The sequence below is a fragment of the Brachyhypopomus gauderio genome, chromosome 2 (genome assembly GCF_052324685.1).
Source record: "Brachyhypopomus gauderio isolate BG-103 chromosome 2, BGAUD_0.2, whole genome shotgun sequence".
NCBI classification, from domain to species: domain Eukaryota; kingdom Metazoa; phylum Chordata; class Actinopteri; order Gymnotiformes; family Hypopomidae; genus Brachyhypopomus; species Brachyhypopomus gauderio.
This window is the reverse complement of record NC_135212.1, coordinates 20601575-20624497: the sequence shown is the minus strand read 5'-3', so window position 1 is coordinate 20624497 and position 22923 is coordinate 20601575. Positions and strand designations below refer to the sequence as shown.

Sequence of the window (22923 nt, the reverse complement as noted above, 5' to 3'; positions counted from 1 at the left end):
CCATGTCAGTTGTTTGATGCACTGATTGAACATTTAAATGACGTTTTGACTCCATGATTTTATTTAGTAGGAAATTTATTTTTCACATATCAGAAAATAATTGCAGGTTGTAACACAGCTACACTTGAAAAGCAAAAAAAAAGAAAAAAAAAAAGAATCTGATGCTATAAGCACAGTAAGCTGTGTAAAACCATGGCAAAATTGTAATATTCTACAGTACAGAAACAATCTTATGATACAATGTAAAGAATATAATGTGGATTTTTCATATAAACTTTTAGGGCTTCTCTTGAAAATAAACTAACAAACCAAAAACACAAAAAACAACACAAAAAGTGTACCACAGAGAGATGAACATGTCACAAAACAAATGACCTGGATACTACCTCCTGCGAAAATACATCTGTTGCTGAGATAAAGTGTTTTGAGGGAAAACGGAGTATAAAAACATTTTTCCTCAGAGAAAATAGTTTAAGTGTAAATGCTTTTTATTACAACAAATGATCACAAAAGCAGTATTAGAATTGCACCAACTCCAACTTTATAACTTTTGTCATAACAAAAGGAGTTTAAAAAGCACAATAGGTAAATATTCTGTCATGTCAAATTCATCCTTGGGAGAATCATTTGACAAAAGAGCTCTCTTTACAAAATGTACAGTATCATATAGAAATTTGGCATTCCATTGTAAAAAATGGATGTTTTACATATATAACTACGTATGTGTGTGTGTGTAAGACACACAATAATAAGCACCCCAAACCGCAAATTACATAAGAATATTTAGGCTGTTTTGTTTTTAAATTAGTGTTTCAATATTGAAGGCAAAGCGCTCTGTATATGATATGAATGGTCCTGGTCCTTTTTGTTTGGATGCAAAACTGGTAGGTTGTCGAGACAACAACAAATCCTTTAAAAACATGATCTACTGAAAAGACCATAATTAAGATTAAATTTTATTATGCTTCTAAGATCAGACATCCATCCTCAGCCACGACTGTTAGCATTTTCTCATAATGCTGCTTCTCCATCCTGTCAGTTAGTGCTTCAAAAGGGGACAAGGCCCACAGTGGATCCATCCGTCCGTGGGTGGTGGTCCGCGAGCCCCCGCCCCAGGGCTGGCTACATGCAGGCCTGCTGCACCTGTGTCAGGAGCTCCCCAAAGCGGGTGAAGAGGCCCTCCACCCAGGTTCTGTTCCCCAGGCATGCCTGCACGGTCCCCTCCTGACCCAGGTCCACACCCTGAGAGCGCAGCAGTGCCACCTGATGCAGAACCATTTGCAAGTGTTACACACCCGCACACAAAAGCCATCTCACACACACACACACACACACACACACACACACACACACACACACACACACACACACACACACACACACACAACAAAGACAATGTGGAAAAATGCACTGAAAGAAATTCACAAATTCACAGGAAAACTGATTTTTTCATAAGAAAATAAAATCCCTAACAGTTACAGTTCAAATGACAGCAGGGCAGAGCCACAATCCACATATATTTACAGTGTTGTTTATATGAAATCCATGTGTATATTCCTTCCAAATCCAGGCTGTAAAGAACAGTAAACCCTTTAAGGTCATGTAAGTCACTGTTTAACCTTCTTTTTGTTAAACTGAGTAAAACTATCAGAAAGAGAAACAGCTTAAACATACATTTCATAATACAAAAATCTGTAAGAATCAATTGCAGTAGTATTCCCGGTATATTTAACATTAAGAAACCCATATAAATGATCAGTGTCAAGACATTTGTCCAGTGTTACAGATGACCTGAAATGAAATTGCCTTGCGCATTTCATCTCAGCACAGATGATAAAATTAGCAGGTTTGTGCAAATGTCTTGCAGTCTCTGCAGCGAACTCACCGTCTGGAAATATGCAGCTCTCATCTTTGAGGGTTATATATAAGTGTGAAGCACTTTGCTTGCACAGCTCATGAAGGACCTCTGTCCAAAACATTCTGTTTCTCTGGAAACTTTGTGTACTTCACTACAATTTTAAACATCTCTATATCTATACATATCTCTATATCTATCTATATATAATATATCTATCTATATATAATATATATATATATATATATATATATATATATATATATATATATATATATATATATATATATATATATATATATATACACACACACACACACACACACACACAAACAAACACACACACACACACACACACACACACACACACACACACACACACACACACAAAAACACACATGCTAAAAGTCATGGGATAGCAGTATGCAAACTTTTTATGATGTGGCATTACCTCAGGGGACCGCTTGGGAACACCCACACCTGTACAAGTTGTGAGGTGTTATCGTGTGAGTGAGGTTTAACTCATGGCAAGGCAACGGGAATTATGGCAATCTGGACGAGACATGATAGTGGTTGCCAGAAAGATGGAACATTCCATTTCTAGAGCATTTAACATTCCTCGATCCACAGTGTCACATGTGTGCGGTATTAACACCCACAGTGGACGGCGCACTGGTGGCTCATGGGTAATTAATGATCAAGACGGGAGTTGTCTGGCTAGAACTGTGCACAGACTCTGGTAGAAATCACATCCACATTCAATGCAGTACGTCCCACACGCATATCCCACAGGTCCGCACAGCGTTCCATAGTTTTCATAGGATCTGGGCCGGAGTGCCTCTGTTAACAGCACCGGACACAGCGCCTCACCTGGCCTTGTGAGGTTGCACACCGGACCCTAGAGGACTGGCAACATGTGCCGTAGTCCTGATGAGTAAAGGTCCAGATTGTTTTGGGCCGATTGTAGGGTTAGCGTGTGGGCTGGCTCTGCCATAACACATCACTGATCACTGCCCAACACTTGGTGACCATCTGTAGCGCTCCAAGCACTTCACAATGATGGGGGAATTCCAGCAGGATATGCACTGGGCCATCGGGCCCAACTTAATCAGAACTGGTTCCAGGACCATTCTGGAGAGTTCGGACGAAGGGTGTGGCCCGCTTGTTCGACCCGACACGAGTCCAACCGAACATTTATGGGATTTCCCGTCCACTTGTGTAATTGATGCAACATCAAATAGTTGCTGTACTTCGTCGGGCCAGAGGGTGACAACACAGTACTTCCTGTCCCATGACATTTAGCATGTCAGTATGTATGAATACAGACTGTGCAAAAGTTTTAGGCGTGTAGAAATGTGGGGGAAAAATGCTGCAAAGTAGGAATGCTTTCAAAATCGTAAGTATTCGTAGTTTATTTTGGGCAAATATCAAAATGTAAAGTGAACGAACAAAAGAGAGATCTAAACTGAATCAATATTTGGTGTGTGGAAGTTTTAAGACTCTCTGCACTCCATGTGTGTTGTGACAAAAACAAGCATATGATATTTGAGTAATTGGTGGTAGTCCTGCATGGAGAGGTAGTCAACACACACACACACACACACACACACACACACACACACACACACACACACACACACACACACACACACACACACACACACACACACACACTCGGAGACTGAGGACTAGTGAGACCAGACAGACATGTAGATTTAAAACCCATCCCACACATCCAAGCACACACACACTCACCTCCTCTATACACATCAGATATGTATGGTACTTGTAGTGTTGCAGTGAGTGATATAGAGAGAACCAGTGGGTTTTCTGCTGGTCCACTGTATACTCCTGTAGATGAGGAGGAAGGGCAATGAAAAGTAGTCCAATAATAATCGAACGCGTGACAAATGCATGCCACCTTGTGGTCAAAATCATGTACTACACGTGATTTTTAGTGCTCACAGAAAAGTAATTCTAACACTGGAACAATAAAGGGGAAGACGCACCAGGGGTAGCTTAATGGGGGATTTAGAAGGTTTCATGGTCTTCTTGTTGTAGGCCTTTCCACTCAATCGTACTTTGAAGGTGGGAGTCTCTCCATCTGTTTTCAACTCGGTCACCACGGACAACTCAGGAAAGCTGTCCAAAGCATTCTGTAAGTCGGATAAAGTCCAGAAAATGAAGAAGCAACCCCCCCCCAAAATAACTGTAGTAATTCGTAGTAATAATGGGAAATAGAAGTAAAATGCAGTCAATGCCAGTAACCACATTTAACTGGTTTTATAAGACAACCTACAGGTGTTCTACAGATTCAGGCTTTACTGGGCTACAATGCAGGACAAGAGTCCTAGCAGGCGGAGTGCAGGAGATGTTCGTGGAGTCACTCACTTTGAAGACCTGGCCGAGACGCAGTTTGGGCAGCAGCCTCCTCCTGTTGTCCGTTAGCATCCCGTCCACTCTCTTCATATGTGGCAGTAGAAGTTCATCTAAGAGGACAAAACCATCGCGTTAGTCCAGCGTTCCCCTCTCCGAGCCTCGGGACACGCGGACATTCCTGTCCTTACACTTCAGCTTCCGTCCGTCCGCGGCGTTGACCACAATTACATTTATAGCGAAGCATTTAGCAGACGAGCTCGTCCACAGACTTGGATTAGCACTTAGCCTTTGCTATCGTTTCCATGCTAGCTTCGCTCTCTTAATTGCAATGCCCTTTTAATAGCAGTTTAAAGTGTTTCTCGGTAGGATGGTGCAATATGGCTGGTCTGAATATAAATGTTCACCAAGGGTTTACCAATGGTAGCTGAGGCTTCAGCTCAGATACTGTACAAACAAGCACCAACTGGTCACGCAACTCTGCTACTCTGAATCAGCATGAAATAAGCAGTGCGACATTTAGAAAATTCACAGAAAGCACATTTTTGTTTTCGATTCTAGTAACGATGTGTTATGAATGAATTCCTTCCTGAAGACGATCACGCGACAGAGCTTGCACGTAGGTGACCACGCTACTGGACCGACATGTCCCGTCGTCTGGAATATATGAGTGGTGTTCACGCCAGACTCATTTTCTGCTCAAACACATCTGGGAGATTGTTTTAAGGTTGTTAGTTTTAAGTTCAGTTTGTTGGGAAACAAATATCCCCAGGATGGAATAAAAAGAAAATTTAAAAAAGCCTTTTTTAAAAAAAAGTGAAATTATGATGTTATTATTTTGGAGTTTGTGGCATTAAAAGTTTTACATACTATCCTAAAATCACATTAATGATGGGCCACGACTAAACATGAATGGATAAAAATGGGTGGTGAGTCTAGTAGGGACAGAAGCCGTGCACTAAAGAATAATGTTATATTTGGACCTAACCCCTAATGAACTCTTCACTGGACCAATAAATACATTAATGAATGTTAGAAAACTTGGAATTACTACTTGGAAATGGTAACACCTTGTATTTAGTGTCTCATGAGAAAGGTTCTAAAGAAAACAGCCTCAGCCAAAGTGTGTGGTCTTCATGGTCCTCACCGTTCTCCTTCTCCAGGGCAGTCATGACGTCTGCGTCCAGTGCCACGCTGATCAGCAGCTCCACAAAACTCCTGAAGGTCTCCTTCATCGTTCTGGTGTTCAGGAAGCGGGAGACGAACGGGACCGGGGGGGTGAACTCTGGACGAGGCGAAAGAGACAGAAACGTGGAAGCAGTTGAGGGGAACACGGAACACCGCAGGACAGGAAGTCAAGACTGATGTCAACTTGAGCAGTGATTTGTCCACCTGTAGATATCTACCGAACATTTTCCCAGATTTCCAGAGTGCTGGAAGCTGAAGCATTGTCTGCTGTGCTCCAGTGGAAATACGCACCGTCATCTTCACTTCCAGCCTCTGGAGAGGAGTCTGATGGAGACGCTGGGAACACCTTCCACTTCTTCCTCTTCTTCGGCGGTGGTTCGGCTTTGGTCCGGGGCTGCTTGGACCTGGATCTGGACGGGCCTTGCCTAACTCCGGCCTTTAGTACGAAGGGGTCAGACGCGGCCGAGACGGAAGTCCTGTGAGCCATGAGGGCCTTCATCTGAGAGCCTCTAAAACCACACACCCAGCGCAGATGAACACCAAGCAGATCCTTTACACACACCATAACTTCAGCTTTAACTTTAGCTGTAAGTGCTGTAAGTGAATACAGTAAGAGCACGTGTTGTAAGGAACTCCGCCATTTTGTACTTTGAAATCTCTCTGGTCAACTCAAGCCCACTTGCCCGCTTTGTCAGTCAGACCGGGAGAGGAATGTGCTGCCATGGAGACTGGAGTGTGTGTCTGTGTGTGTGTGTGTGTGTGTGTGTGTGTGCGTCACAGGCAGGTGTACCTTATGGAATGCATGGGCTTGCACCTCGGTTTCCTGGTGCACACTCGCACGTACTCCCGCTTGTTCACAGTGTCCAGAAACTTGACATACACCCTCCGGTACATGGTCTTAGCGTCTCCAAAGTAACCCAGATACTACAGGAGAGGAGAACAGAGCTGCGTTGGGAATCATCGATGAACATCGTTCCAAGTGGACAGCCATAGTTTGTTCTCAGGAAGGGAAGGGCACCAGAGCGTCTTCGGCTCAGTGGTGGGTGTGCTGTCACTCACGCTGTTGGTGGCTGAAAACACCCGCTTCCCGTCTCTCAGCTCTGGTATGAATTTCTGCAGCAGGGCCTTCTGCACCTTCCAGATGGCTGGTGGCTCTACGCCAGCCTTCAGCGTCACCTACATCGACCCAGACGCACAACGGGGCGCGTTAAAAGGCCCTGCAGTCTCATCACATGGCACACGCCTGTTTAATAAACAAAAACCTAAAAGACGGCCGCTCACCTTCAGACTTTCTATGTCCTCGTTTTTCACCACAAACTCGTCCCGTTCTCGGTACATTCCCTCCCCTCCGCTGTCCGACAGCTCCTCGTCCGTCAGGCCTTCGACGGCTACGGCCAGCAGCCGCACGGCTAGTTTGTCTGGAGGCACGTTCTTGGCAAGCTCCTCTGCAGACTCTTCCTTCTGCGCGAGTCTTTGCTGGTCGCGAGCCCTGCTGTCCGCAGACTGGTCACCTAACAGTTCCTTTCGCTTTGTGACGTCACCTAAAACTGCGCCGTCTGGGGACAGGACACCAGACTCTGACAAACCCAACATCAACAAGTAGTACATGCATGTATTGGTGCGTTTACCTAAAACACACATCAGCCTCTCATACCTCTCATACACTCACTGACCACTTCATTTGGTAGACCACATGCGTACTTTTATGTACAGACTACAATAGGTATTCACAATCCATAAGCAACCCTGCCATTTACCGCAGTTTCTGTCCACAGGACCACTGCTGACAGGATATTATTTGGTCGGCAGGCTGTTCGTAAGAGACTACAAGTGCTGTGGTTGGGCATAGATCGGCTACTAGACACAGCGGTGTCACTGGGGTTTTTATGCAGCATTGTGACATTGCCACTGCTGAGATGGGAGTGGTCAGCCAATCAAAAACACCTAACCAAGACCTGCCCTGTGGCCAGAAATGTGCTACCGACAAAGGGCAAGATGATGGAGAACACAAATAATGGCGTTTATCATGTAACTATACACCTTCATGGTAAGTGTTTCTAATAAAGTGGCTGGCGTACAGGACTCAGTATGTGCTTGAATACATTGCTCCTGTGAAATGGATCAAATTTAAAGTCCTTACAGTTCAAGGTAAACATTCAAAGGATTCTGTAACTTAATATGAAAGTATCGAAATCAGGGAGAGGCCTGAAAAGTAATAAAGATGTATTGAAATGCCATACCTGAGTTCTGTTTCTTCTCTAAGGGCTCATCTAAAGAGGAGAGAGCTGAACTTATGCTTTTTTGAAGGTCTTGGTTTTTACCAACTAATTCATCTTCATCAGAGGAGAAAGACGGAAGTGTTTCCAGGTTTTTCTGAAATTCCTCGTCCAGTCTTTTAGAAGAATTAACATTAGAGGTGTCTGGTGATAGCAGCTGTGATGAAGGGGGCAAGACTTTAGGTGGCATATTCAACGAATTAGAAGGCCGTTTGGAGACTGAAGGCTTTCTTGTGCGGTTGGGCGATCGTATTGGAGGAGAGGAGAAGTGCTGCTTGGGACCAGATTTAAGAAAGTCCAGGAATGACCCAATGAAGCCAGTCTTCACCTCTGGCTGCTTCTCCTCTACCTCTCTTATTTTCTGACGCATTCTTTCCTGCTGCTGGTAGCTGTCATGGCATCCCTCAGAGGTGGAGGACGAACCTGTCTCACTTCCTTTGGAATTCTGTCGCTTCCCTTGGCTACTTCTTTTCTGGAATTTGGGTTGACCGTTTTCATCTTCGGTCTGCTTAAAAGAACCCTTAGACCTGACTCTCTTCTTAGGAAGGCCTTCAGAAGAGCACTCCATCAGCCCTTCCTCCATCTTAATGCTCTTCGTTCCCTTGGCTTGGTTCTTACCTTTTGGGAGATTGTCCGTTTTCAGAAAACCAGTTGGGCTGTACTCCTGGCCAGCCAGGTGAAAATCCGAGTGGTTCTGTGTGGAGGTATTGACACTGTCCTCATTGGAATTCAGAGAAGAATCGTTGCAATGATTAACGCAGTGTCCCTTGGGTAATGCCTCGTGTTTCTCATGAGAGTTGGTCACCTTATCAGACATGTCCTGCTTAGAGTTGCCTTGTTGCGTGTGGGAGCTCACTAGTGTAAACCCTTGGTGTCCATCAACCTCTTTGTGAACATTGTCAGTGAGGTGAGCACCATTTAGAGTTAAAGACATGGCCTGCGTATTGGCTATTATCATGTGTTGGGAAGAGAAACTGTTAGCATCGTGTCTGTTCTCAACTAACTGAAAGTGGCACTTAGAGTTGGACAGAGAAGGCAAGTCCCCATCAGATGTAGTGGATTTGAAGTCCTGCGGTGTGACTCCACAGGCGGCCGCCGTGGCTGCCAGGATGTCATCGACGTTAGAGAGAATGTTCCTCTCATCCGTCATCAGCATGGACTCTGGGAAACAGATGGAGCTTAACGTAAAGTGCTGCTTGGTATCATGTGGGTTCGACGGACTGAAAGTGTCTTTTGACGCCAGGTGCTGCTTGCCGGGCTCGGCGGGCTGTGCGGCTTGGTGAGTCTGGTGCTGCGGGTTCACGCGGCCACTGACCGCAGGATTTACGATTTCACTATTCATGTGCAGATACTGAACAGGTTGCATTTGCACGGCTGGCTTGGACTGGCTCGGTGCCGTGTGGAGCAGAGGCTGCTGGAGGAGAATCATCTGTGAAGGCTCCAGCAGGACTTGGGCATTTGGAACCCGTACAAACTGCGCCTGGTCCTGGGACACCTGTCTGTGATCCGTCTGCTGAATCCGGTTGGTCTGAGTTTGATGACCTTCTTGATGACCGCTTGGGGTTTTGAGGAGCAAAGCTTGTTGTTTCAGCTGGTCTGTACTCAAAGTCACGTGGGAGGACTGCATTAACGGGGAGTTATTTTTTGGCCCAGAGGTCACATGGGTGTGGGCACTGCTAACCAGCTGCGCATGCTCTCCTAAAGTATTGACTCTTTCGTCTTTGACGGACGCCATCTGCGTTAGACTTATTAGCTGATCGTCCGTCCGAGAGTTACTGCGGATCACACTCTGCATGTTGTGTCTGTCATCCATTTTTGAAACAACGTATACAACATTGCTCTGAAGACAAACATCAGTGTTTGTGAGAGACGGTGCAGAAGTGCCCATTGAGGCCTGCTGTAATGCCTGCACATCCTGAAGAGGCAGTTCTCCACAGCCCTCTTTAGACGACAGGAACACACTGTCGTCTCGCTTCCTTCTACCGTAGGCTGGCGTCAGTTCCTCCGACGACTGGCTGTTCTGTAAGGCTTGTGTATAAGTGGCAGTGGAGGACGTCTGGGACTGGACAGACAGCATGTATTTCTGGGGCTGCTGTAAAAGCAGACCGTCGGTCTTGATGTCTGGAGAAGGCTGCATTAGGGTGTAGTCCTGGCTGGAGTTAGTGACTGGTAAACAGTGAGCCCGGGAGGTGGAGAAGGTAGGACTAGGGGTGAGAGTATGACCTGATGCGTAGCTCTGGGACGGACTAGCAGATGCCGTCCCCTGGGCGTAGTAACTGACAGCTGGCAAAACCTGAGTATGGCTGGAAGAGTAATTTTGAGAGGGATTACCCAAGCAAAGACCTTGAACCTGTGCATCAAATTCCCCCCTGTTTGCTGCAGACGATGTAACCTGCTGCTGACCAGAAGAATAAATCAGAGATTGACTGACTGACGTCTCGTTTTCTGATTGACTAGCGAACGATGGTAAGGTCCGGTATATGGAAGGCAGCTTCTCGGGCTGACCGGGAGAGAAGGACTGCGGCTGGCTGAGGTTGCCCATCAGACTCTGAGAGGTGTTATAGGTCTGGGATGGGCCAATGGACATCAGGCTGGGCAGCTGTGCAGAGGTGTACGTCTGTGCCTGGCTAGAGATCACAGAGCTCTTCTTTTGGCCCGTGGAAGGATAGCTCTGCTGCGGCTGCATACCCGAGGAGCCTGCCGGGCCACGCAGCTCAGCGCTCTCCCCAGGATGCTCCGCTGTTTTGGAAGAACCGTCTTTGATTTTCGCTCCGGATGAGGAGGAAAACCCTGGGGAGGGGACAGAGGAGGAGGACGTGGCTTGGGTTTGCTGCAGTTGGGTCGGGGCTGCGTTCTGCTGAGCTCCGCCATTACCGGCCTGGGCCGCGTCTCCGGCGGGACTGCTGGGGACAGGGGTGTGTCGGGACGGATCCTGCTGGTAGGAGGCGTCAGAGCCGTCGGGCAGGTAACCACCTTGAAGGGAGTGCTGGGCGCCGCCAGACACGTGTTCCTGGACGGGCTGGGTGCCGGAAGGCCGCTGGTAATGCTTGATAACACTACATTCACGCTGAAGTGCTCTTTCGACGGAGCCAGAGAAGACCGGGGCTCCGTAAGGCTGAGAAGCCTGCTGAGAGTTGCCCAAGGCAGAGGGAAGCAGGCTGAACTGAGGCTGCAGGAGGTGGGGGGCAGACTCCTGGGCTGAGCGATATGTGGATGACTGAGGGGGGAGTCCAGCACCGCCCATGCGGTCGAAGGAAAGAGCTGCCGGCGCGGTGCTCTGGGAGGGTTTGATCTGAAGCAGAGGGTCATTAGGGGACAGCAGGCCATTTGAAGAGCTAAATGTGCCATCCTGAACTGTTAGTGCTGAGGTTGTAGAAAAGCTCCTTGTGGAAAAAGTGCTGGGATGCTGGTAGGATGACAGAGCTGATGGGGTGGGGAACGTTCCAGAAGAAGGAAGGGCTCCGGTGAGAAAGAGTTCGGTTGAAGAATTTGTGCCTATGGAAGGAAATGAAACAGTAAAGAGGGAAATGTAACAAACTGCTTATTTTCACAGGAACCTCGACACATAAAACATGTGCTTGCTTCAGCGCAGAGTTCTGCACTGATATACAGAAAGGGGTGGGCAATATGGCAAAAGCACATGAAGACATTTTCTCGATAAATTATGTGTACTGAGGTACTCTGAAGTTTGGGTTGAGACACACAATGTGGGAACAAGACAGCAGTGCCACATTAAAAATTTGTAAAAATTAAAAAAATGTATTCTTTAAGGACTAAATGGTCTAAATCTTTATTTTGTTTAATACAGCTGGTCACTGTTGTAGCATTGGTGAGAGCACCCACAATATGCTAAAAAAGGCACATTATGACACAATTTAGTATGATACTGATAACATATCGCCCACCTCTATCTCAAAGCATGATGATAATAAAAAGAAAAGCCTGTTGTCTCAGGTAGAGCGGATGTACAGAACCAATCAACAGATGGAACCTGCAGACATAAGAACTCACCACCTCGGTAAAATATTACGCTATCCTTATGTGGACGCAAAGAGATTTCTATATAGGGGAAGATAAGGAGAAAAGCGATTCCTCCTTACTGGTTGGCCATGTGGGCGTCCTGAACTGGGGCAGGAGAGACGTAGCTGCGGGCTGAAGGCCTCGGGAGTCGATGGAAGAGAGGAAATTCACAACCGATGATTCAGTAGTGCAACTACCAGCGCTGTGTAAACCAGTATCAAAGACTCCAGACAGACCTGACGCACAGAAGGACACGACAAATTCAGGTCAAAGGAGAGACACGCAGAGAGAAATGCAGGACGGCGGATGGCCAGCTGTTATGCCTAAAGGGACCTCCTCACCTGCAGGGTGGTGAGACACGCTGTAGGTCGGCACCGTATGACTGGAGGCGTAGGTCTGCCGATGGAGAAGCTCCGTCTCCATGGCTGTAGCACCGTAACTGGAGCTAATGGCAAAACATACACATGAGACTGCGGCACAATTTAGTTTAACAGAATATGAACAACGATTAACCTCTGTGTGTGAACCTATGAGTAATGATGAAGTCATGAATGGGTTACCCCCAAAGCCCTTTTCCTGACAAGCCCAACAAATGGTAGAAGCAAATCAGCATCACTGAATGATGCCAACCCAAGATATTGGCACTGAATATCTCCTATTCATTGTCTGTAAGGTCCATACACTTGGAGAGCTGATAAACTCACTACAGTGCTAAGATGTAGCTGGCTAGGGAGGCACCGTTTTGCTGCGGTCTCCAATGGAGGTTATACAGTTCGCTCCGACACTCCGGCAGATGGAAGCTTTTCATTGGTGCCGTGGGACCGGTCTGCCGTTACTCTAGCCATGTCCCATCACGGCCTACGTAAAAGCATGTCTGTGCATCGCGTTTAAGGTGGCCTGAGGAGATTCATTACACTTGTTTCCTGCTAGTCTTCTACTGCCTGATGTGCCTGCTCAACACCTAGACGATCTCATCTCTGCATTCTTCCTGGCCCTCTTCCTGGCCCGCCGGTTTAACACACAGACTCAAGGAGACACTGATCTGATGCGTTCAGCTACCCAGACTCACTCTGCTTCCAGAGTCAGCCTTGAAGTTACCTTTACTCATCACATGACACTTCCGTTACATTTTCAGCATGTGGCCACGGTTCTTATCTGGACTGACTTATATATCTGCTCCCTGGGAATTGAACCCATTCTAGCGGTGCCAGCACCTTGCTCTACCTGCTCTACCAGGTGAACTACAAGAGATTCAAATGCAGTGAAGATTCATTCAGGATTAGAGTTTCAGTTTTTGAAGGAACAGTCACTGTAGACAACCATTGTTTATACTGACTACATTATGCTATGCAGTGATGACATGAAGCATCATAATTGCACCACCGAAAATGCAATAAATCTTTTTCTTTTGGTTTTAAAAAGTCTGCAACCAAAAAAAAACCTTTTACTATCTTCTGAAAACCCTAGCCCTGTTTAGCCTTTATTACCACAATTTAGTTACACATTCATACAGATACATTTCTAGAAGAAGAGGAGAAAACATCCCATAGAAACCAATTTGTTTATGGGTGGAGTTTCTGATCAATGGAAAGCTCTATGCAGGTAATTGTTGCGATTGAGACTCTGGAACTGATAGCGGACAGTTGGCCTGAGTATGGTGTAACTCATATAAGTGATACACAGATTCTTATTAACATATAAACTTTGCAGGAGCTTCAAGCTTAGCTGTGTTGTCTCAAACATAGGTGTGTTCCCTTAATGCAAGAAGGATTTAAAGGCTTCCATAAATACTGATATCAATGGATTGTGTCAGACAATTGTTATGACACAGTAACATACTGTATTCTCTTTTAAACAAAGGGAATGTGGCCACTGTGTCTCGTGTCCTGTCCTTTTCATTCATAAAATTATAGACATCCTAAATCAGCAGCAGATTAGTACTTCAGTTACCTGACCACTGTATGACAATGTGACAGTAGGAAGATTTCAGCAAAAATGGATTATGGAAATAAATGGGATGCAGTCTGATTCAAAGCACAGCTTTGCAACTATATTTGGGAAAACTCAAACCTATGCTGCTTAAGAGGCATACAATGAAAAGGGTTTCAGTCCATCACCCTTGCAATTATGTACAGGTTTTTGTCTAATGGGAAGTTTGACCTTCCACTTGGCATTTGAAACTGACTATTTAAAGCAGTTTAAGTAGGGTTGTTGGTTAAGAAGCCACCACAGCTAGCTGGGATTCACTTTAGTCACCTGCTCACGTCTACTCTGCCATGGCCAACAAACTTCTGCCCTGGCTCGGCGTGTGCGTGGTGTATGCCACAGAGCGTTAGTTGGGAGAGAAAGCTGTTAATAAACATGTAACCAAACAGATATGGTGGCGGAACTGTTAATAACCTTAAGATAAACGGGCTATTAAAGCGAGGCGACTCAAAGTTCAAGACACGTGGCTCGAGTTGCACAAAAGCATCGTTTGTTTACATGGTAGCTAGCTAGTGTAGCTGTTGGTCTGTGAGGAGTATTTTGACAACTACACAAACTAAAGCAAATATCATTGACCAGGGGGCAAATATCACTGAGCTGGGGCATAACGGGGACGGTGATTATTCCCGGCTGGCGACACAGCCAGCGGGACTCTTGAATATCGGACACTCGTGTGTCTCTCATCCGCACAGCGGCATTGTGCATAACGGCAATTAGCGTGCAAAGTGCATTGCGCAAGTTATGACTGATCCACCGGCGATTTGGGGACCTTAAACAACAAAACGGGTTTTCTTTACTTCGCACTGTTGGGAGTCTGAGGGAAAAGTGCAAACGCTTGTTCCCCCAGAACGACGCGATAACTTTATAAGACCGTTTCTGCTCGGTACACTAGGCCTTCATCACCGGGGTTTTCTTAGGAAGGTGAGCCGCCCCTTCATCTCTCACCTCGGTTTGATGCAGGCGGCGCTGCGCTCGTAGGCCCAGCCCGCGGTCTGGACCGGGGGGGCCAGCGGCTCTGCGAAGCTGGAACTCGGATAGTTTCTGTCCATCATCCGGTGATGCGCTTCCCCGAGAGAGTTGCGTGAAGCACGGACACATCCAAGCGTGAGGCGGCACAAAACTATCACATCTTCCCCGGGTTGTGTTTAGAAGAGCGGTGTGCCGAGCGGCGGTCCGGGGGGTGTTGGGATCCGCACTGGACACTTTTCGGGAGAGATTGCGATATGATCACGGTCTATAACCCCCCCAAAAAACAAATAAGTTAACTGTACACGGCTGTGCCGCACTGGGACCAAGTCCCCATTTTGGTTCATCTCCCAAGAAGCACTTCCGACTATTGGGCTGGAAGTTCTGTTCACTTTTCTACTGTAGTCCACACACCCACCTCCACTTTCATAGCCGTTTATAGAATAGTTAATAAAACATATCAAGTAAAACGTTCAGTAACGGATGTTCATTCATCTTCATTATAAACCAAACCCAGAGCATTAACTATTAACTCTGATAGGGCCAACAACGATTTATATATATTTTTATTTTTTAAGGAAAAGGCACAATAGTTCACAAAGAATGCGAGACAAACAAATTATATTAACATGTTTAAGAAATTCACATATAATAATTAACATATAGTGAACAAGACCACCTCGATATACGTAAAACGCTTGAAGAATTTGCAGAACATAATAACTAAAAAATTAAATTAATAAATTGTCATTTACAGAGGTATAGGCCTACTCGTTTCAAACTAGTAGCAGTCAACCATAAACTTGACGATAAACGTTAAGTCTGGTGTTCTTTAGGTTAAAGTTAGCAAGTGGCACATGCGTTCTGTAGTGTATGTCAGGTTTCACTATTGTTTTCCTTCATCAAAACACTTGAGAAATGTATTGTTAGCTTAATGTAATTCTTAGTCATACAGCGTAGCCTGTTTCACAAATGTAATTATTTGGTAAATTAGCTGCTTCTAAGTCACTGAAAATATACAAAACCTCCCATTGTTAACAAAATGTATTAACAAAATAGGTTCAACCATAAATGAAGCTAAAATATAGGTTTTTTTTAAAAATGGCAATTAGTATAAAGTTTGAAAAGACAACATTAGTGGCCACAAGTGCTGTAGTTCACAGGAATGGCAGGGATTTAAAATGACTATGAACATTATATTTTATGATTCAGTCTGGGAATATACCCAACCCCGTTACTGCCAGTTCATGTTTATGTTACCGCTGAAGGGTGCCTGGTCTGGACCTGTGGAAAACAACAGAGTTGTTTTGTAAAGAATCAGAAAAGAAATCTATAAACAATCAGACTCCAAAGCATACAAGATAAGCTGAACACGAAAGAACTGTACTAAATTAAATCTGTCAAAAATACAAACTCCATTTTCAGAATAGTTGACGCATGTTCTATAAATGCAACCTGGAATCTGTCATTTGTTCATTCACTTGAACCTTTATTAAATTAACAAAAGGACAAAGAAAAGATCTTCAGTCATTTCGATGACTAAATTCTATATCTTAAATATGACCAAATTTAAATACTGATGCCTGCAACGCACTCAAAGAAGGTTGAGAAAGGACGGCGTCTTGATGGCTAAACAGCTCTCCAAAACATCAATGTAAGCCTCCTCATCAATGGCAACTTCACTAATATGTGGTCACCAAATGCCACGCACACTGATGTCCTCACCCAGGTACCGGTACCGATGCTGGCACTTGTTGGTATCGGTAGGGATGGATGGTCATTTTTATCTTTGGTTGATAGACTCAATCATCCATTTTTCCTAAAAACGAGCCGAAACGTGGACTCGTCTGGCCACGGAACAAACTCCCACTGTCTTATGGTCCATCTCAGGCGACCTCGGGCCCAGAGAATTTGCTGGCACTTCTATGCAAAATGTATATATGGCTCCCACTTTGCATAATACGGTTTCAGGTTGCACTTCTAGATGCAGCAACTGACTGTCATTAAGTGATAATTATTTTCCAAAGTCCTCCCAAGCACATCACAGTACATCACAGTAGCATGATGGTGTCTCAACCAGTATCACCAACAATGGCTCCCATCTTTGGCCTTTATGCGTTTCCCCAGATTCCCTGAATGTTTTTATGACATTATGAAATGTAGATAGTGAAAGACCTAAATTCTTTACAATCTGTGAAACATTGTCTTTGAACTGACTGACAATTCTCTCACCACTTTGACATAAATTGTTGAACCGTGACCCATCCTCCCTGGCGAGGGGGGAGCCTAACGTATGCTCCCGTTATGCTTAATTTTGATGACCTCACCTGTTACCAGTTAAACTGCTAATTGTGGAACCTTCAAGAACTTATATAGCCCCACTTGTATTTTGAGTCCATCCAAAACTTTGAGTGTGTTGCAGGCATCACATTATATTGTTTTTAGTATTTACAGAATACAATTGGGTCTCTCTGCAAAAACCCAAAATGTTTTCTTTGAACTTTTATCAGTTATCAAGTTATTAAAACCAGAGGTGTCCCCATCCTGTTTGTGCTTTTACACACTATCTTGCTGCAAGTACTTTAATCTCACGTGTTTTGATAATACACTCTTTTACAAATGTGTTGTATATTTAAGTTACAACTTTAAAATCAGTTCAGTTAATGCAACATATCAAATTGAGCTCAAATAACTACATTAATAAACAGCTATCACCATAGCTTTCCTTTAAATGTTATTTTCTGAAAACAAATAATTTTGTTCAAGTCTTAGTAAAACAATCTTAACAATAAACATAACAAACAACAATAAACATAAACTAAATCACATTTCAATACTCTTAACAGCACTTTGCTGTGTAGCAGCATTGTAGTTTTTTCTTATTTTAGCGTCTATGATCCTGCGATGAGAATTCAGACCCTCACACCCATCACCTGAGTGTGCTGTGAATTCAGACCCTCACACCCATCACCTGAGTGTGCTGTGAATTCAGACCCTCACACCCATCACCTGAGTGTGCTGTGAATTCAGACCCTCACACCCATCACCTGAGTGTGCTGTGAATTCAGACCCTCACACCCATCACCTGAGTGTGCTGTGAATTCAGACCCTCACACCCATCACCTGAGTGTGCTGTGAATTCAGACCCTCACACCCATCACCTGAGTGTGCTGTGAATTCAGACCCTCACACCCATCACCTGAGTGTGCTGTGAATTCAGACCCTCACACCCATCACCTGAGTGTGCTGTGAATTCAGACCCTCACACCCATCACCTGAGTGTGCTGTTCCCCTGCTTGGTTTGGTTTTTTTTTGCACTGTGCCTCACATTAACATGAGTCTAGTCTCTGTCCCACATGATCAACATCTCCTTGACCTCCTGAACTACAAGCTCTGTTTAGAACTGTGCAGCTGACCAACATGCATTTTAAATAAAGCCTTACGATACAATATGTCTGTATGTGCATGCGTGTGTGTACCCTGGATACGGTGGTGGTGGAGCATCGTGTGGTCCTGTCCTAGTAATGGCCTGCTCATACGTGGGGAGACCATGGGGGTCCAGGCCATCTGAAGAGTGTGGAGGAGATATGGGGTGCAGGGAGACCTCCTCCAGACGCCTGATAATCACAGAGGCATTGCTGCGCCTCGACCGGGTCCTGATGGGACTGTATCGCAACACCAAACACACACACACACACAAAGTATACAATCAGCTTATTTCTGGTCAGGAAACAAAACGCTCATTATAGAAAGTCTGGGATTTATATAGCAGTTCAGTTTTCCAAATGTGATATTTGGATATTCTTATCTGAATAAGAATATTATCTCAAAAAGATACAGCTTTCCTTAAGCTAACCCTCTTGTGTGCTTTAAACTGACAGACTCCCCAGCTCTGTGATGCTGTTGGCGTAAGCCCTTACCCTGTGAATCCATTGTGTTTGCACTTTTTCTGACAGGAATACCAGATGAGGATTCCCACTATGATCATGGCTACTCCTCCTGCTATTACTCCAACCAATATGGCAGTCACATCGAGTTTGGGCGGTTGCTGACTGTGACCTGTAAAACACACTCAAAATTAACTCCAATATTACTGCTATAACATTTTCCAGGTGATATTAACCTATCATCTGATTACTAGAACTCTGGTTTACAATAGACTTAAACAGTAACTTTTAACATTAGAGAATGGTTAGACTCTGCCTGTGTTATCGATAGACACTAGAAAGTTTTGTATATGCAAGTGAACTTATATGTAGGTGAAAGGTGAAGTTAAGCAACCTTTCAACATCTTTGAAAAAACAAAAAGGCAATGTGAATAGTTTTGGACAATATTTGGTGACAGAGATTAAGTTCCAACAACATGTATTGGTAGATTTAAATATTCAAATATGTGGTCATGAGACTCAAAATATGGAATACAATTGTACAACACTGAAAACCAAGAATCTTACATGACATTGTAATATACCACCAGTGCATAAGTGAAGGGTAGTAACTTAGTGGGTAAAGACACATTCCATTTGTTGCCTATGTTGTTATTATTTACAATTATTTACAATTATGAAGATATGGGCATAATCATTCCTTAAAATGGCAAAGAGCCACATCCCCAGGATTCAACAACAGTCACATGGCAATGAGTTTCATGACATCAATGGTATGAGCCACCCACAGGTGATTACACGCAAGCACCACCCAGGCGAGCAGATCGACTCTCAGATGTGTGCCGAAGTAGTACGTACTTCTTTGACGTACTACTAAAAGGCTTTTGAAGATGTGTACTGTATACAGATGACGAGATTGTAGTTTCGCTTTCAACTACGGATTTATAATTGTTGCATTTGTTATAATACTACTAGTGAGGTGAACAGTAGAAGAAAAGTGTGTCTAAAACCTAGTGAGAGCTCAAACTTACTTTCTGTGTACTTCTTCCAGAAAATATCCTATTGAGAACAGACAAAATGTAATGAAACGTAAGCAGACCTATATTAAACAGATAATATACATAATACATAAATACAACTAATAGAGCATACATCTGCATATTAGTCTCGCATGTTAAACTATATATAAAACACATGTATTAGTGTGAAAGATATGTTTTAAGAGCTAAAAAGACAATCAATAGTGATAACTTGTAAAATGATGATGAGAATTACTTGTATATAATGTATAATGAAGGTACTAAACTTTAATATGACGCTTGTTCTGTCTGTCGAGCAGAGTTTTACTCAACTGTAGCAGGAATATCCTCAAAGCACTCCCTAGCTTCCTCGTAGTCGCAAACCTCTTCGATACACTCCCTCTCCAAATTACCAGGAGTGAACATTTCAAAGTCGAATCGGTTGTACAGCAGGTTGCGTCCTAGGAAAACGCTGGCGTCCTGCCCATCCATAAACACTGTACAGGGAGAACAGCATCACATTTGTGATTTATGATGACCACTTTATGCATAAAAAAATGCATTTTTAAGTTTGAATAGGTTTAACCGGAGCGTCTGTGGATCAGTAGACCGGCAGTCACACCGTGCCGGGGCCGGGGCACTAGAGCAGAGCTGAGGTAAACTCTGGAGCGACCCAAACGGAAAGCTCACCTGATTTTCTCTCTTCTAGCTCCGAACTCTTAGTGTTCCTGGCAAACACACACTGTCCACAATATCCGAGATTGTACAGCACAAGTAGCAATGTAAGCATTTCTATTTAGCTGAAAAACAGAAAAATGGGGGAATCCGTCAAATGACAGCAGCCCACACTTCACCCCACGCGCATGTCGGGCCTGTCAGTCGCGGCTTTGAAAAACTAGATAAACTTAAAAAACTTGTAGTCCAAATGACTACAATGGTTTGGGTTTTGGTGAAACATTTATATACAGACCGAAATTAAACCGCTGTTCTTTCCAAATCTCATAGAAAAATTATTATACAAAGTCGAAAGTGTTGTTTTTAAGACGTTCGAATAAACGCTGGTTAGGTCACCAAACAAAATAAAAACGAACAACTTACGTTTTAATTTCGGTCTGGTGTTCCGGCGTTTGGTAATTCCTTATAAACGCGTTTATTGGCATTATCGCTTTAGCCAACAGATCATTGTGTTCCGGGAAGTTTCTGTTTACCAGCAAGAAAATTCTGACCTCACCACCTGCGTTATAATGAAGCACCTATGCAGACAGAACGAGTCGATGTTCTTACCTAGAGAAGTATATAAGGACAGGTAGGGAAGGCAGGACAGGTAGGACTGGTCCAGACCCGACACATCCAGCAACGCGCCGACACCACAACAAACACCACAATCAGATTCTATTAGCCACCCTCATGAACTTTTAGTCATTAAAATAAATATCAGATAAATGACACTATTTTAACGTGGCCTACATTAACCTAGATCGTTTTAGTGTGTTAGTAGATATATCAAGCCGGAAACGTTGTAATACGAGTGGTTAATCTAAAGTCCAAGACCTCGACGTCAAGTGAACCACTAGGGGGCAGTGAAAGTGTTTGGTGTGACTTTTAATGTTCATGAGACACACCCCCGCTCAAAAAAATTGATCAAGGGCAAATTACCGCTTTTAAAAATACGATTTTACTGATTATATGCCTCTGTTTATATACATTATAACGAAAACCTTAATTAATGAGTATTTTTTTCTTATTTTCAGGTATCTTTAGTGATCTCACGGCATGAACTCTCATTACTCCTGTGCGCGCTTGCAGACTGACCTTTGCCCCCATATTCATAACTTAATATAATAACCTCAGCGTGTTAAAAAACAAATATCAGAAAATGTTCTCATGGTATTAAAAAGCTGAAAGATTAGGTTTATGGCTGTTGTGTTTTAATTTATGGCCCGGCAAAGATGAAACATCAGCATAACACACTGAAAGTCAGTTTATATTTCTGTATGAGCTTCACAGAACATTCACACAATTCTCATGACCAAACATCTACACAGCAGAACAAATATCCTGTTAGTGCCTCAAAAGATCTCCTGCCAATAAATTGCTCTTCATGCAAAGGCATTAACATGTTTCTGGCTCTTTGGAGACTGGTGCCAATTGAACAGTAATAGACCACACGGATTCTCCCATGTCCCCGCACGAGTGTCTGGACATTGTTAGAGTACTCAAGTAGGACTGAAGAATGTTGATGCTGTTAAGCAGCCCCTATCTGCACCGAGCCACAAACGCACACCCGGGTCCTGATGTGAACGCGGAATTCCTCACTTTATCTCCAGTAGAAGACCAGTTACTGGGTTCTGGAGAAGGGATCATTTCTCAACAGTGGGAACTGCCTTCTGTTGCACTTTTGGAGTTTTACAGCACTGGAACGATGCCACCGCTCTCAAGTATATGAACGTAAACACTGGAGCTGATTGAATGGGATACGTTTGTCTGGAGTAAACACACTGAAAGCTAAATGCTTCATTAAATCATAATGCACGTGAGAAAGACAAAAACGTAGGGTTGTTCAGTAAAAGCAAAAGGAAAAAAAAAATCACACAAATATATTTTGCAATGAAAGTTGTGAAAGTCCCTTATTTGAAGTAATAAGAAACCATCACACATCCCATTTACCAGTTCTGAAACACGTTACCTGCATTAGATGCTGATAAACCAAGGTCACAAAATGGCACGGTGCACAGAGGTGGAGAAATGGATCTTAACTGCTTAATCTCAGCAGCACATCATATGAACTGTTACGGCGTGTGACAGGAGGGTGTGAGAAAGCAGACCTGCTGGTCACCGTGGTGCTGCACGTGGCTCGGCGAAGCCACATTTGTCTCGCACAGCTTGTCATGTCCCGCTCACACCAACGCGAGGTCGAGTTCACAGGGAAAGTGCTGGCGGGCTCATGGGCTTTGCAGTCATTTAAAACGCTGAGCGACATGCTGTAAATAAATGGAACGGAGCAGGGCGTCTGCAGCGAACAGACAAAATGGGGTTTCTGTCTTTACCCCCAATCACAAACCCATATCATTCTCACAGTTTAATGCTTTCTAAAATAAACTACTACATACCTCTGAGATATAAAAGATGTAACATTTTCCAGAAGTGCATGGCGTCATGTGCCAAACGAGGCGTGAGCATGCATAGCACGTGCATTAATCACTGGCACACAGAACGCCATGCAATTTTGTTCAAAGAGAAATCATAAAGAACTCCCTTTTAAAGCAAGTCTTTGCAATAACTACACACTTGGCCGACATGTTCAATTCCTGCATGTCTCTGAAGTGTGCCTAACAGGATCCAGCGGGACC

General features: G+C 44.2%; 2 protein-coding genes across 4 annotated transcripts; both read right to left on the bottom strand.

Moving 5' to 3' along the window:
• Positions 1 to 54: 54 nt before the first annotated feature.
• Positions 55 to 15059, bottom strand: qser1 (glutamine and serine rich 1). Its single transcript, XM_076990712.1, has 13 exons — positions 14647 to 15059; positions 12057 to 12160; positions 11796 to 11951; positions 7660 to 11190; positions 6701 to 6975; positions 6479 to 6595; positions 6210 to 6343; positions 5711 to 5928; positions 5379 to 5516; positions 4247 to 4344; positions 3865 to 4011; positions 3611 to 3706; positions 55 to 1263 (listed from the first exon to the last, which is right to left on the bottom strand). Exons 1-13 carry the CDS (start codon positions 14751 to 14753, stop codon positions 1123 to 1125), a joined length of 5262 nt encoding a protein of 1753 aa, XP_076846827.1. The 5' UTR covers positions 14754 to 15059; the 3' UTR covers positions 55 to 1122.
• Positions 15060 to 15216: 157 nt separating this feature from the next.
• prrg4 (proline rich Gla (G-carboxyglutamic acid) 4 (transmembrane)) lies at positions 15217 to 21142 on the bottom strand. Of its 3 annotated transcripts, XM_076990691.1 has the most exons (8): positions 20858 to 21142; positions 20672 to 20773; positions 20264 to 20373; positions 19907 to 20070; positions 19586 to 19613; positions 18588 to 18726; positions 18147 to 18332; positions 15217 to 15951 (listed from the first exon to the last, which is right to left on the bottom strand). In XM_076990691.1, exons 3-8 carry the CDS (start codon positions 20361 to 20363, stop codon positions 15924 to 15926), a joined length of 645 nt encoding a protein of 214 aa, XP_076846806.1. In that variant the 5' UTR covers positions 20364 to 20373; positions 20672 to 20773; positions 20858 to 21142; the 3' UTR covers positions 15217 to 15923. The 3 variants fall into 3 exon arrangements, with proteins under 3 accessions (XP_076846806.1, XP_076846814.1, XP_076846798.1); XM_076990699.1 differs by lacking the exon at positions 20672 to 20773; XM_076990683.1 differs by lacking the exon at positions 20858 to 21142 and having other exon boundaries at positions 20672 to 20850.
• Positions 21143 to 22923: the final 1781 nt, after the last annotated feature.